At 49.5% G+C, this 15,876-nt stretch overlaps 1 protein-coding gene and 1 long non-coding RNA gene across 2 annotated transcripts; one reads left to right on the top strand and one right to left on the bottom strand.

The window, feature by feature from the left end:
• Nucleotides 1–3,992: 3,992 nt before the first annotated feature.
• On the bottom strand, nt 3,993–13,426 carry LOC143646579 (uncharacterized). Its single transcript, XR_013157512.1, has 3 exons — nt 8,666–13,426; nt 7,972–8,086; nt 3,993–7,808 (listed from the first exon to the last, which is right to left on the bottom strand). It is a non-coding gene; the product is annotated as an uncharacterized LOC143646579 (long non-coding RNA).
• A 258-nt stretch (nt 13,427–13,684) lies between these two features.
• LOC143645847 (cystatin-M-like) lies at nt 13,685–15,204 on the top strand. The gene is made up of 3 exons (XM_077114958.1): nt 13,685–13,928; nt 14,560–14,691; nt 15,026–15,204. The coding sequence occupies exons 1-3, from the start codon at nt 13,689–13,691 to the stop codon at nt 15,107–15,109; spliced, it is 456 nt and encodes a 151-aa protein (XP_076971073.1). The 5' UTR covers nt 13,685–13,688; the 3' UTR covers nt 15,110–15,204.
• Nucleotides 15,205–15,876: the final 672 nt, after the last annotated feature.

Raw genomic sequence — 15,876 nt, 5'->3', positions numbered from 1 at the left:
TAGCGCCAGGTGTTCTTGGCTTGCGGCTGCATCCGTCCAATCCCTGCCCCCACCCCCACATGGCCCTGGCGTCTTCCGAATCTGTGTCTTAGTTTCTCCCTCTGTCTCAGGTGCCCCTTTGCCTTTCTCTGATGAGGACATCCGTCACTGGGCTTAGGATCCATCCCAAACCCAGGATGAGCCCATCTCAAGATCCTTAACTTAATTACATCTGCAAAGCCCCCTACTCCAAACAAGTTTCCAGAGATTTGGATGTGGACAGACGTCTCAAGGAGAGAACTATTCAATCCACTACATCGGGTAGAAGAAGCAGACAATGAGGCAGGGGGGAAACCAGGCCATTTGGGTTTTAAAGCTCTGTCGGGAGCCCTGAAAGTTAGCATAGCTATATATTGTAGCTAAAGTACCCGAAAAGGGATCAGACCACAATCAGAGTTAAGAAACAAAGCCAGTCTGACTGTGTACCTCTCTGTGCGGCTGAGAACATGGCAGCACAGCCTCCCGAGTCAGTGCTGTTTGTATGTCTGGGTAATATTTATAGGTCATCCATTGCAAAAGCAGTTTTCAGAAAACTTTTAACTGATCAAGATATTTCAGATAATGGTGCTGCAACATCCAATTACAAGATAGGAAACCCTCCTGGTATTCAAGGGCAAAACTGCATGAAAAAGCATGATATTCCTAGGAGCCACGCTGCCTGGCAGGTAGAAGACTTTGGCACGTCTAATTATATTTTGTGCACGGATGAAAGCAATCTGAGAGATCCGAATAGAAAGAAGAGTGAAGTTTAAAAAAATGCAAAGCAAAAATTGAACTACTTTGAGGCGGGCCATGGTGGCTCAGCAGGCAGAGTTCTCGCCTGCCATGCTGGAGACCTGGGTTCGATTCCCGGTGCCTGCACATGCAAAAAAAAAAAAAAAAAAACATTAAACCACTTTGGGAGCTACGCTCCACAAAAACAAAGATTCCTATTATGGGAACGATACCAGCTTTGAGCCTGTGTACCAGCAGTGTGTTCAGTGCTGCAAAGCATTTCTGGAGGAGTCATACTAAAGCTGCATCCATTCATTGCTGAAGGTCAACAATGCTTTACATCTATACAGTGATGTTCTAGGTTTTTCAATCCGTATGTTAAAAGTGTCATGTTTCATAGCTCAAGGCCACAACTTTTTTTTCCAATTGACTTATCGTTTATCTTAAAAAATAATTGTAGGTGGAAATCAATGTTGTTTGCCGAAGAATTACTAAAAATCTCTGATTCAGACAGCTTATGGGGTACATTAAATGTTCTGAACTAAACTGGACCTCTTCTCCTGACCCAGTTACAAAAATAGTGGAACAAACAAAATAGTAGAACCACAAAATATAACATTTTGCGTGTTTTGTAACAATCATTTCTTTTCCGTGTTTCACCTTAAGGTACTATTCAGTCATGGCTAGTCTTCTAATATGTTTAATTATGATCTTAATAAATAATTAAGCATCACTTCCAGGCCCAAGTCAATATCTGAGCCCATTGAGACTTTTAAATAATGTACCTCTTTATTAAGTCAATATGTATAACGTGATGGACAAATGTCTTTTCTTCACCTCTACCACTTTTCTTTTTCTTTGCCCCAGGGCCTTTTATTGAATTACATTCTGCCTTAGTCATCAGAGTTCACAATCTTGATTGCAAGTATTTTGACTCACAAATACTCAGAGAGCATATTTGTATGTTAAAAGGATAGGAAAGATAATGATTTATGGTATAAATATTTAGCATTGATCTTAATTTTTCTTTACCTGGTTTATTTCATGAGGAAATCAACTTTTTGTTCCCATTTGGACCACTTTGCCTCTGAAAATTTAATTATATGCAAAAGGATACTGTGTGACCTTTTATCTTATGCTCACTTTGACAAATGTGTCTGCTTTATAGGCACATATATCCCAAAGTCAAATATGATATGATGGCTTATATGGGGAAAAAATAGTTTAAAAAGCTGGAAAAAGAGAATTCTACCATGTTGAAGTCTTTAAATAATGTCGTGTTCTTTTGTCAGTGTTTCATTTATAGGTAATTACTGTGTACTTTGAGATAATTGTAATTTCAGATTCAATTGGATATATATCAGAAAAGGTTGTTTTCAAAATAAACTGGGTGTATACAAATACATATGAGATATTTAAAAAAAAACAAAGCCAATCTGGCTGGGTCTAAGTAAATTAGAATACAGGGTAAAAGGTGATAGTGTATGTACTTTAGACCTTTACCTACTACATGAGACCAAAGGCAGAGAGGTTTATTATGTCTGGAATCTAAATATTTAGTGACACATAATATAAATCAACCTGTCTGGATAGCTCATTTAAACAACCCAAACTCCTGGAGTTCAGAAAGGGAATGAGGCCTTGTAATTCTGTATAGCTTAATGGAATACTATTACCAGACAAAGGCCATGCATTCTTTTGCCTGACACACTCAATGACCAATTCCTGAGACACCGGATGTGGTAGATTCAGGTGTCAACTTGACCAGGTGAAGGCACCTAGTTCTATTGCTGTGGACATGAGCCAATGGTACATGAACCTCATTTGTTGCTAATTACATCTGCAGTCAGCTAGGAGGCGTGCCTGCTGCAATGAATGATGTTTGACTCAATTGGCTGGTGCTTAAATGAGAGAGCGCAACGTAGCACAGCCCAAGTAGCTCAGCATACCCCATCTCAGCACTTGCAGCTCAGCCCAGGCCTTTGGAGATGCAGAAAGAAATCACCCCAGGGAAAGCTGTTGGAATCTAGAGGCCTGGAGAGAAGGCCAGCAGAGACCATCCTGTGCCTTCTCATGTAAGAAAGAACCTCAGTGGAAAGTTAGCCACCTTTCCTCTGAAGAACCAACAAAATAAATCCCCTTTTATATTAAAAGCCAATACATCTCTGCTGTGTTGCATTCTGGCAGCTAGCAAACTAGAACACCGGAGTTCAAAGATAGAAAGACTTTGCTACTAGGCATGTAGTAGGAAAGCAGATGATCTAGCGGTCCAAAATCTGTCTCCCCAAACTGCAGTAATTCTGATTGTTTTTTTAGAGAAAAGCTAGGCAGGGTTTAGGCTAATGAGTACAGTGGCCCCAGATGATGTAATTAGAAGTGATCTGATTATTGAGCATGCGCAGACTGATTCCATGCTCAGTCACAGCATGTAGATAGAAAAATGGTAGAATGAGCGCGAGCCGACTTGTAGGTGAAAGTCTAAGCTACTGCCCATTTCGGGTGGGCCCATTTTGGTTAGCTCCAGTCTTGGTCATCAAGATTACTTTGAATTTGGGGTGGGTTAGTTCTGGGCTGAGCTAAGACCCTTAATAAACATTAGGGGCTATCTTTAGTGATTAGAAGACTCTAAAGTTGAAAAACTGGATAACTGGATGCAAATGAAGGTTAGTCACAATGTTTTCACAATTACAGGGGCAGAAGGTAAAGGCTCGATAACCATTATCAGAGATCAAGGCAGCTGGGTTACAATTTACACATTCAGGAATTTCCCTCTGTCTGCTCCAATATACCAGAAAGCAAAAAGAAATATCTATATAATGATTAAGCAATCAAAATTATCCCTTACGTCCTGATTTCTCAGTTATAATACCCAGATACATTTCAGACGATGGTGGGCAGATAATTAAAAAGTATTGGTAGAGTCCTGGAGCATCCAAAGGAAAATAAATATAAGGATCTATTGAACTTCCCCATCTGGGAAACCCTGGGAACTGTTTCCTTAAGAAACATGGGTGAAAAAAAAAAGAAACATGGGTGAGACCTCAATTTGAACAGGTTCTGATTCATGAGTTAACATACCTCTCTCCATTTAAGCAAATAAGCATTTATTGATTAATAGGAGAAATTAATTCCTCTATTAATAAATAAAATGATTAATTAATAATTCTATTAATCGATAATCATTAATTATTTCTCTATAAATAAATTTTATTTATTTATAAATAAGAAATAAAAGACAGAGAAACAAAGTAAGTCACATCACTAGTTGGCAAGTCACCAACACCCAAAGAAGAACGAAAATGAGACAGCATTTTCGGGGTCCAACTGGGAAAGTCCTGAGTAGAGCATCCTCCCCTCGATGAGATTCCAAAATCTAGCTGTCTGTGAATAGTTTAAGTGTTGCTTTTTTCCACAATAGCGGGCAAATTCCAACTAACCTGTATGACCTGGTTCAAATGTTTCTCATGAGACTGGCTTGGTCCCAGGAGGAATTTACTTGAGCGTGAACAACTTAAAAAGAAGTACACTTCCTTCTGGGAGGTTAGCCAGCCCCCCAGTTGGACTGCACATATTCATGTTTTACATATTTGGTCAGCATGTTCTTTGGCCTTCAGCAGTCAGTATATTCCACCTTATGATCAGATACCAAGGTGTTACAATGGTCAATGTCAGCTGAGCAGATCAAACTCCACAAACTCAGTTTCCCTCTTTTACATTTCAGGTACCCTCTCAAACATTGAGGAATCTCAAGAAAATAGGCCAAGCCCTTGATTTTGAGGCTTGCTCTTATGAAACTTATTTCTATAGGGAAGAAACTAAGACTGCCCATAATGAGGCCTAAGAGTTGTTTTCAGGAAACCTCTTTTGTTACTTAGATGTGGCTTCTCTCTCTCTCTCTCACCAAACCCAACTCTGCAAGGAAAATCATTACTCTCCATGTGGGACGTGACATTCAGGGGTGAAAAATCTCCCTGACAATGTGGGGCATGACTCCCAGATATGAGTTTGGCCCTGGCACAATGAGATTGATGCCTTCCAGACCAAAAGAGGGAAAAGAAGTGTAATAGAATAAGGCTTCATGGCTACAGCGCTCAGATGGAGTCAAGAGGCTCTTCTGGAGGCTACTACTATCCAAACCTCAGTTAAATATGTTAGTTGCCAACATCACTCCTGTTGACTCTTTTTTTTTCTTTCCCCCACCTGTTGACTCTAAAGAACACCTAGGGCATGGAAGATGACTCCCAGAAATGAGTCCGACCCAGGCACTATGGGATCAACAATTCCATCCTGACCAAAAGGGGGAAAAGAAATGTAACTAATGAAGTGGCTGAGAGAGTTCAAAAAGAGTCAAGAGGCTACTCTGGAGGTCACTCTCGCACAGTTTCAGTTAGACATTGCTACCTATCATGACTTGCCAAACCCCAACCAAAACCATTCCAGCCAATCCTAAAGAAACCTAGGTCAATATATAAGATTCTACAAAGGTTTCATGCACTAGGGTAACTTTCCAGAAACCTACAACCTCCAGATGGGACCCTGGACCAGATAAGTCATAAAATCTAGAGGACCCAGCCTCTCCAGAACATTAGTGGCAGCTCCTTCCAACATGAAAAAGTTAGAATGGCCATAGCCCAAATACCCCTAAAGAGTGGGACAGAAAGATCAAAGGTGATGGTGGAGTTATACAGATAAGGTAGGATTTAACAAACAAATATGATTGTTGAATTATTAAACTGATATTTCTTTTAGTCTCTGGTATCTTAGAGCAGCTAGAAGTAAAAACTTAAAATTGTGGAATTGTAACCCATACCAAACTCTGAAATCTACTCTACAACTAATTGTTGTGCTGTGCTTTGAAATTTATTGTTTTGTATATATGTTATTTTTCACAAAAAAAGGTCGATTGTGATGATAAAAAAGTATTTATTCCCTCTAACCTCCTATATTCTGGAGCAACTAGAAGGAAAAATCTGAGAGGATGGTATGGTAGGCCATGACACACTCTGGGATCTGTCCTGTAACTACATGTTGAAGAGTGCTTTGAAAACTATTGCTTTTTTTATATATTCGCTTTGTATATATGTTATATTATACAATAAAAAAGTTTAAAAAATGTTTTTTATGAAATTATATATACAGCTCAAAAATTCCGATTTCAACCACTTTCACATGTACAATTCAATGGTGTCAAATGTATTCACAATATGGTGCTACCTTAACCACAACCCATTACCCCAACTGTTTTGTCACTCTGTTCTAGTTTGCTAGTTTTCTCTCCAGGCCTTTTGTTTTATGAAGTTCCCTGAGAGGCATTTTCCTTCTTCATCTCCAAAAATCTCTGGCTGGTGGACTCTCTGCTTCATGGTTCTGTGGCATTCTGTCATCCTTCTCTGCTCTCTCAGAATCTCGTGGCTTTCTCTCTTGTGTTCTCCAGCTTTTTTCAAAGGGCTTCTTCTTTTAAAGGATTCCAGTAAAACCAATCAAGACCCACCTGGAATGGGTAGAGACACGTCGCCACCTAATCAAGTTGAATACCCACACCTGATTGAGTCACATCCCCATGGAGATAATTAAAGTTTCCTACATATAGTACTGAATAGGGATTAGAAGAAACTGTTGTTCCCACAAGGTTGATTAAGATTAAAACATGGCTTTTCTAGGGTACACAAACCTTTTCAAACCGACACAACCTCTAACAGAAGTTCTGTACCTATTAAAGCAGTAAGTCCCTCTTTCTCTCAGCCCACCCCCGACCGCTGTATATGCCTCCGTGAAACTTGCTTCTTCTATGTATTTTCTATCAATGAGATCGTGCATTGTCTGTCTTTTTTGTGTCTGGCTCGTTTTACTTGGCAAGTTGTCTTCAATGTTCATCCACGTCGCAGCATCATCTAGAACTTCATTCCTTTTTATGGTTTCATGATGTTCCATTGTGTGGACATACTGCATTTCGTTTGTCTTTTCATCCGTTGATGGGCATTGGGTTGCTCTCCACCCTTTGACTACTGTGAGTGGAATACGTCCGTGACTGCAGCCATGGACACTGGTGTACAGATGTCCGAGTCCCTGCTTTCAATTATGTTGAGTGTATGCTCAGAAATGGGATTGACAGATCACACCGTAACTCTGAGTTCAATTTTCTCAGACTGCCGGGCTGATTTCCATGGTGGCTGTGCCATTTTATGATGTCACCAGAGGTGTGTTCCAGTTTCTACACATTTCTTGCCAACACTTACTATTTTCTGCTTGTTTTTTTTTAAATAATAATCTTCCTAGTGGCTGCAAAGTGTCCTTACTTTTTTATTGTACACTAGATGTGGCTCATTATGAATATATGTGCCAGGTTATTAAATATGTTCACATTAGGAATAACATCATAACCAATAAAAAAATACAAACACCGAGGGCTTGAACTGAGACTTTATAAAAGTGTCATGCACTAAGTTTGCTTTCCTGAAACCTGTAATTCCCAGAAGTTTCCTAGGCCAGATAAATCCTGAAATCCAGAGGGACTAGCCTCTCCAAGATTATCAATTAATTACATCCCCCCATCCTTTAGTGTCGACACCCCTCCTCAACTTGAAAATGTCAGAATGGGAATTTCCCAAAGACCCCTATAAAAAAAGGATTTAACAAGCACAAGTATGGCTGCTGAAACACTGTATTAATATTTCTTCTAGCCTCCAGTGTTTTGGAGCAGCTGGAAGGAAAGATCTGATGGTACAGTAGCCCATGACAAATTCTGGGATCTGCTCTGTAACTATTTGTTGAGGTCTGCTTTGAAAATTATTGCTTTTTTCTTCCTTTGCTTTGCATATATGCTATATTTTATAACAAAAATAAAACAACTCTGTTGGGACTTCAGCTTTGCAGGGCTCGATGGTCATTCCAGCAGTCCAGCAGTCGGGGACTTGTTCGACCCACTGCGACCCCCAGCTGGTGGGACAGGGGCTCTGAAGATCCTGCCAGAGCATAAGCCCACAGCTTGCCAGATGTTGCTGTCTGCTTGCTCTGTCCCTCTCCAGGGGTCATTTCCTGAAGTCTTCTTCTCCAGTCTGCAGGGGGTGGGGGGGACAGGACAAATGGGCTGACTCTAGCCTCTGCCTTCCAGAAGCCTCTGTGACTTGCTAGGGTCATTTCTGAGCATGAGTTCCCTGCCTGGCCTTCCAGGGCCCTACCACCTCCTGGTGCCCTCCAGTCCTGTCCTGCCTGGGTCACCTCAAATGTAGTGTCGATGATCTCGTTGATGATGGATGCCTGGGAGCGGAATTTCTGTTGATGGTGCTCCACCGCAGCCACCAGCTGCAGGGAGTGGGACAGGAGCTCCTGCTGCCTGGGGGTGGAGGGGGCAGAGACAAGGGCTGGCCCAACCTGCCTGGCTGGGCCTCCTGCACCCCAGAGTCATCCACATATCTCCTCCTGTGACCCCCACCCCCCAACACACATACACATCACCCTTGACCTCCATTCCCTGTCATGGCCACAACTTTGCTCTGTGTGACCTTTCATTTTCCCCATATAAAAGGCCCCATCATCTGCCTGTGCCGCAGAGGCCTATGACTATTAAGAGTTTCCCCTCTCAATCATCCATCCCTCCATCACCCATCTGCTTGCCCCTCCATTTGCCCCACACCCTCCATGCCCCCACTTAAACATCTACCCATCCACCACCCACGTGCCTCTGCATTCACTCGCCCATCCAGCCACACCTCTACCCATCCACTCCTCTCCCAGTTGTCCCTCCATTTACTCGGACTTCCCTGTACCCATCCACACAGCTATCAGTCCCTTTACCATGCTCTACAGGCACCCACCTAAACACCCACCTAAATACCCACCCTCCACCCCCCCATCCATCCACTCAATCAGCCACCCAACGACCATTCATCAGCTCAGCCAACCACCGGCCCACCTTCTCAATCTGCAACACTTCAGGGTGCTCTAAGGACAGAGAGAGGAACAAGAACCATCCTCTGTCCCCATGAAGCTCAGTCTTGTGTCTGAGCCAGAGAAGCAATTCTATGCATCGTGATAAGTGCAAACACCAGGGACTCAGGAGACCAAAGGAGGATCCATCTCCGGGGATCAGGAAAAGCTTCCTGCAGAAGTATTATTTCAGCTGAGTTTGGAAGACACATAGGGGTTCACAAGCTTTGCTTGCATTTCTGGTGCTCCAAGGGATAAGAACCGCAGGGAGAGAAACCGGAATGGCAGGGGCAAACCTCAGGAAAGGAAGCTTCAGGGAGTGGAAGGATGGAAGGGCAGAAACCCAAGAAGGAGCCTGGAGCTCATCCTAAGGGTGGTGGGTTGTAGGATTTTTGCTCGAGGAGCTGTGGCGAAAGTCAAAATTGTACGAAACAAAGAATACTCTCCCAATGGAGGTGGGCCAGCGGGGAAAAGATTGCAGGTCAAGAGACCACCCAGGAAAGGATGGCAGAGATGCAAGGGGCGTGGGCTAAGCTGGTGGCCATGGGTGGCAGCACGGAGGGCGGACAGCATGACCCAGGAGGGGAAGCCAGGATCAGGTCTCAGCTCACCCAACTCACTTGAGGCAGAGAACGTTCCAGGCAGAGAGAACTGTGGGCAAGGGCCTGGAGGTGGCAGAGTATACGGTATGCTTGGGTGACAGCGCAGAAAAGCAAGGGACATTCTGGCCTGTTCGTGGAGGATCCTGAGGGCCTGGCCAGGGGGCTGGGTGCTGTCGCATGGGGGCTGGGAAACCAGGAGGCAGCCAGCAGTCCTGCCCTGTCTGCTGGCTTGGAGTGGCGAATAAACATGTGACAAGGTGCTCAATTTCATTAGTAAGCAGGAAAACACAAATGAGATGTCATTATACACCTACTAGACTGGCAAAAATTTTAAAGTCTGACAATATCAAGTGTCAAGGAAAAGGAGCTACAGGAACCGATATTCAGCTGGAGGGAGTGTAAACTGCAAAGAACACTTTGGTAAACGGTTGGGTGTTATCAGGTCAAGCTGGAGATAACAGGCCTGGCTACCCCCAGCTCCCACATGCAGGGATGTGTCCCCAAGAAATTCGTGTCCCCCTGCACCAGGAGGCAGACGTGGACACTCACAGGGCTGCTTCTCAAGGTCCCAGCCTGAAGCCAGCCTCAGGACTGTCAGTGCCGGAATGGATAAATGATCTCATGTCCGGGCCTGGGACTACATACTACGTGGCAGGGAAGGTGACCGAATGACAGCTGTGTCCACCACAGACAAATCCAAAACAATACTGTGCATATGAAGCAAAATCAAATATGGCCATTCTGTTCGTGTAAAGTTACAAAACTTCTTGTTTAGGGATCCCTACGTACGTGGTCAAACTAAAAGAAAAGCAAGGAAAAGCTTATTAAAAAATCAATAGCGTGAAAAGGTCAAGACTGGTTGCCTCTGGGGTGGGAGGAGGGAAAAATGAGTGGGACAGCTTGGGGGTGGTAACGCAGGAGCCCCCCTTGTTACCTGTTAAGCTGAGCACATACATTCTATGTACCTTGCTGTATGTTCTTAGCTACATCTCGGAACAAAAGGATAATGGGAAAAAACAAAATTAAAGACTCAGGGATAGAACAATCAGGTTGCAAGCAGGAAACCCTTATGGTTATAAGGGAGATGGGGTCAGAGCCTGGTTGGGGGTGGAAATCGTGAGTGGCCCCGGTTGGGGTACTGGGAGGCCACAGCAGGCTTTGGCTTTGAGGCTGGGCCCCCCCCGGGAGGGTGCTAGTCTGAAGCCCAGGCTAAGGTGGTAACGAGGCTCTCACAGGACTCTGGACCCTGCTGCATTAGTGATGTGTTCTTGGAAGGTTCCAGGGTCCCCTCTGCCCCACCGGTTGTGCTCATGCAAGAGCTTAGCAGTGCCCCAGCCTTCTCCCCACCTGGACCCTGATGCTGCCAGTTGTTCACTGGAGCTCTGAGAGGTCATGGAAGCGCCCTCCTCCTCCGGGAAGCCCTTCTCCTGGCTCTGGACCATGCTGGTTGCCTGTTTTTGCCTCCCAGAGCTCTGGCACTGGAGCTTGCCTGGCAGAGTGCTGCAAGACATGCTGCCTTGGTTTACTCATTTGCCTTTCTCTGGTTCACCCACAGGGTTTACCTCTGCAGGGGCTGGAACCTGCTTTCTCATCTCTCCCTTGAAGTTCAGGCAGCGCTGAGGACAGGACGGTGGGTTCTGAAGCCTTTATCAGGGTCCCCGAGCGTGTCCCACCCAGGTTTCTGGCTTAGTTCTGGGGCAGGAGATGACAAATAGAATCTAGAATGTACTTTGGGAAGGTGCAGTCTCTCAGAGGCTCAGCCTCAACCCAGCCAGCACGACAGAGGGATGTAAGGCCTGGAGTGGTGGAAGAGAAAGCAGGCACGGATCATGAGGGCATGGGAGCAGGTTATCTAAGTGTCAGCCGACAGTGACTGAGAGGCCATGCCTGCCCACCAGCCTGGCATGAGTGCATAGGACATGGGGGTTGACCCAGTGCTCCACCCTGCACCTGGCCAGAGCTTGCCCCCTTCACCAATCAAGTTGTGAGTCCTTGAGCTGGCCTGGAGCTTGCAGTGAACACAAACCATGAACTCCAGGGCCCCCGAGACTCCCACTCCCCCCAGGAAGGAAGTTTGCGGGATGTCCGCAACCCAGACAAAGCTTCAAGGAAGAGGCTTCTGGGAGCAGCAAGAAGACTCTGGATGGCCTGAGACTAGCGAGAAGGAGATATCAAGGGCCCATCCTGGGCAGAGAGACCCATCAGGATGTGAGGAAGAGCTGCGGCTGATTTAAGGACAAGTGAGGAATGCCATGGGTCTGCAGCATAACTGGAGCAGCCGGTGGCCCTGTGGGGATGGCCAGACCTGAGCTGCACCAGACCCAGGCTGAGGGAACGTCCCCCAGGGGCACCCCTACTACCAGAGAGCCAAGCCTTGTCCCTGAGACCTGAGGAGCAGCCCTGAACGCATGTGGGGTCCAGTCCCAGCCCTGCCACTGCCCCTTCCCCCTTGCACCCCATTCCCTCATTGTAAGCTGAGGTCGTGGATCACGTTTCTGGAGATGAAAGAGCCAATGCTGGGTACCTAGTGGAAGGCCTGGCACAAGTCAGGTCCCAGACATTGCTAATTTCCTTTCGCCATCCTCTTTTCTCCCACATGCACTGCTTCCAGCCAAGTGGCCCTTGAGAAGTGCCCTGACTTCTCTGGATAACTTTCTGAGGATAACGCTGCTACTTCAGAGTGCCTGTGCCAACAGATGAGTGGGGCAACTGTCTTTGAGAACTTTGGGCTGTGCTACAAAAGGCTTGTCACCATCAATCAAAGGAGGGGCAGGTAAGGTGAGTGAGCCGGGGACCCAGGGGTCCTGGAGGGTTAGAGTTGGGGCCTTGGCTAGTTTTTGAGGGAACTATTTGAGATGAGTTTGGCCAAGGTTGAGGACCAAAACTCAGGAGAGAACACCTGGGGGGAGGGGGCTGCTGAGGAGGCCCCTTGTTCCCCAGGGCTGCCTCTCCCACTTTTCCACTGTGCTTTGGTGCTGGGCCTCTTACTCCACCCCCTCTCTCAGCTCAGGTCCCTGCTCCGCCTCAGCAAGCTAAGTTTGGACACAAACCTAGGCCTGTCCCTGCAGGAGTCCATAACCCACTTGACATTGTTCCTTGCAGTCCCAGGGAAGAGTGTCTTCCTGTGGCTGGGCCAAGGCGGTTGGGGGTGGCCAGCTGGCACTGGGGGGACCGGGCAGTGACCACCCTTGTGGACCCAGGCTCCCTGAGATATATCACTTCCTTCCTAGCCCTGGAAATCTAAGAGGCCCCGAGCAGGGGCAGGTGCTGTTTGCCACCTTTTAATGTTCATCACCACATTAGCCACTGCTTGTTAAGCACCAACTGTATGTCAGGTAAACCATTACCTCTTCCAAGGTCCAGTGAGGCCTCCCAGGCAGGGGGCGCTCAGCGCCCCTCCCCCCAAAACCTGATTAAAGGTACAACAATGCTGAACTCTCCAAGGCGGGTCGGGAATTCCCACCATATCTGACATCACCCTATGGTGACCCCTTAGGTAATGTTCTTAAAATAGTAATTAGAAACTTCTTTTCAAATGAGTCCAGGTGCCTCTGCTTTGGTGCTGAGACCTCTGAGTCCACTGCAGCTCACCATGTCCCCAGTGGGTTGGCACCCGGAGCACCCATTCCTGGAGCTCATGGATTCCCCAGGCCCTGACAACCCTGGCCTGGCCCAGCCTGGTTCCTTTTCCCCTGACTCCTGGGTGAGCCCAGCCTTTGTCCCCAAAGCAGGCTTCTTCCCACGCTGTCCCCACTAGGCACCTGAGGTGAGCCTGGTTTGCTTTGAGGTGATGGAGTGGCTAAGTCTGACCCACCTATGAAGTGAGGGTCATCTTGTTTCTTTCCGGTGGGGACACTGAGGCTCTGGGAAGGCAACAGATGTGTCCAAAGTCGCCCAGTCAATGGCAAGGCTGGTATCACAAGCCCTGCTCCTTCTGGCCAGTTCTTTTCCTCTGGGCTCAGTGACGTCCAAATTAGACTTGCAGCGCCCCAAAGCCACTGGGGCCTTCACTACTCACCAGCTGGTGTCCTTGGGCAAATCCGTCCCCGCTGGGTTCCGCTGCCTCCTGGGTCAAGGGGAAGCCCTAGTGATTCCCACTTCGCTGCCGGGAAGCCAGGGCCGCCTAACGGGTCCCGACGTCGGGGCCCAGGGCGCTTTGAGCGGGGCTGTGTTATTCACTGACTCCTCACGATGCCCCATTTCACAGAGCAGCAAAGCGAGGGAGGCCGGGAGAGGCTCAGCAGGCCGCCCCGGGTCTCACAGCGCGGCCCTCGGGCGGCGTCCCCTGCCCCACGCAGGTCCCCGGCGGCCCCACCCCCGCTGCGGGCTGGCGGGCGGCGGGCGGGGCCGGGCGGGGCGGCGGAGCCCGTAAAAGCGGCGCGGGCGGCGGGCTGGGAGCTGACCGCCATGGCGCCCCCGAGCCGCCCGCGCACGCTGCGCCTGGCCCTGGCCGCGCTCTGCCTCCTGGCGCTGCCCTCCGACGCCCGGGCCCGGCGGGACGTGCACCCGGCCGGAGGCCGCCAGGAGCTGGCGCCCGACGCCCCGCAGGTGCAGAAGGCGGCGCAGGAGGCCGTGGACTTGTTCAACCAGCGCAGCCCCTACCGGTCCCGCTTCCGCCTCCTGCGCGTCCTCGGGGCGCAGAGCCAGGTGCGGCCGGTGGGAGGCCAGGGCGGCCCGGGCCTCGGGGCCACGGTCTCAGGACCCAAGAGTAGCAATTAGGGGGATGCTGTACAGTGGAAATTCAGGTCCAGATCCACGATGGAAAAACGTCTCTGTTTCATATGGCCAGGAGCCAACCCTGCACTGGGCCTCCTCCTCCCACCTGCGACTGGGGAGTGGGAGGGTGAGGGAGACCCATGGGGGCGTGGAGGGGGCCAGGGAGAAGGGGGGTGCTGAGGGACATGGGAGTGAAGGAGCCCACGGAGGGAGAGGGGGTTGCTGAGCAGCCTCCTGCCGGCTGAACGTGGCTTGGGACACTGCCCCTTCTCAGAACAGGAACTAGGTCCCCTTGGGGACCCAGCCTGGGGAAGGTTTAAGTGTGCATTGGGTCTCAGCCTCCCCGTGCTTCTGAGTCTCCCGCCTCGTGCACAGTCGAGGCCTCTGCAGCTCTGTCCCGGGACCCAGGGGCACTCCTGACCCCTGGCACACCCCCCCCCCAGAACTGCCCTAGGGAAAAGCTGAACCCCAAGGCCAGGGTGCTGAGTGGGTCCTGGGTGGATGGGAGAACGTGGCAGGAGGTGCCCAGGCACCCCGACCTGCCCCTGCCCTCCACCCGCAGCCGGATGAAGAAGCCATGTATTATCTGATGCTCGAGTTGGGGCGCACAGCGTGTCCGACGGTTGTTACAGGGGAAGACATGGAGCTCCCAGACATCTCCACCTGCCCCCTGGCCACGGGGGCACAGCAGGAGGTAGCAGCCCTCCCCATCCCTTCCCCCCATCCCCGAGGCTTCCAGTTTGTCCAGCCTAAACTGGTCTGCTGCCCAGGAGGATGTCTGACCCAACCTGCCTGCCTCCCGTGACTCAGCCACCAGGCCAGGGTTGGGTGCAGGCAGGGAAAATGGGAATGGGGTGGCCCGAAGAGCTGGGACCTAGCTTGTCATCTGGTTCGCTGTCCCTTGGGCCAGTGACTGTCCCTCTCTCAGTCCAGAGTGGGACCTCGGCAGGCAGAGGGCTGGCTTTGGGAGGAGGCAGGCTTGGGGGGGCCCAGCTCACCCTCCTCCTTTCCCCTGTGCTCTCACCCAGACGCTGCACTGTGAATTTAAGATGAACTTGAGTTCTCGGAGGAATGCATCAGAAATGCTATGGGAATTCTGTCACACTGTGTAGTGGCCCATAAAGGGGCCTGTGGGGCGGACCTGCAGTGGTGGAGGGCACTTCAGGTCCAGGGGCCACATTTGTCACAATAAATTGCTGACACTGCTTCCTGCACTGTCTGCTCTGAGTGCTTCAACCCTCTGCCCGCACTCCCACTCCTGGCAGCTCCCAAACCCGCAGTGGAGCTTCTGCTGTCCTAGTCCAGTGAAAGGGAGCTAAGTTCAGCCCCCAAACACACCATCACAGATGTAGGAAAGAACCCCCTGAGACCCCAAACACCCAGCACTGGGGGATCATGGTCAGTGCCTATTGGATGAAGGCAGTAAGGGCAGTGGCCACCCCCCCCACCCCTCAGCCATCCACAGTCACAGGGACAGGAGCTTGGTGTCCTGCAAGGCCAGGCCAAGAGCAGGGGACTCAGCTCAGCCCCACGGGTAGGCGGGGAGCAGCCACCAGCCTCATTCCCTGCTCTCCTCTCCTACCAACAGGCTCAGCCATCCACCTCCACAACCCGCCCCCCCCCCCCCCCCGCCCCCGGCCAGGAGGACTGGAGCAGCCTCAGCCCACCTTCCCCCTACGAAGCTCTTTAGACCAAGCCCAGAGGGCAGGGTATGCTGAGACCTCTGAGTCCACTGCAGCTCACCATGTCCCCAGTGGGTTGGCACCCGGAGCACCCATTCCTGGAGCCCATGGATTCCCCAGGCCCTGACAACCCTGGCCTGGCCCAGCCTGGTTCCTTTTCCCCTGACTCCTGGGTGAGCCCAGCCTTTGTCCCCAAA

Source organism: Tamandua tetradactyla, chromosome 9 (genome assembly GCF_023851605.1).
Source record: "Tamandua tetradactyla isolate mTamTet1 chromosome 9, mTamTet1.pri, whole genome shotgun sequence".
NCBI lineage: Eukaryota > Metazoa > Chordata > Mammalia > Pilosa > Myrmecophagidae > Tamandua > Tamandua tetradactyla.
Note: the sequence above shows the minus strand (reverse complement) of the source record. Positions and strands in the feature narration are given on the sequence as shown.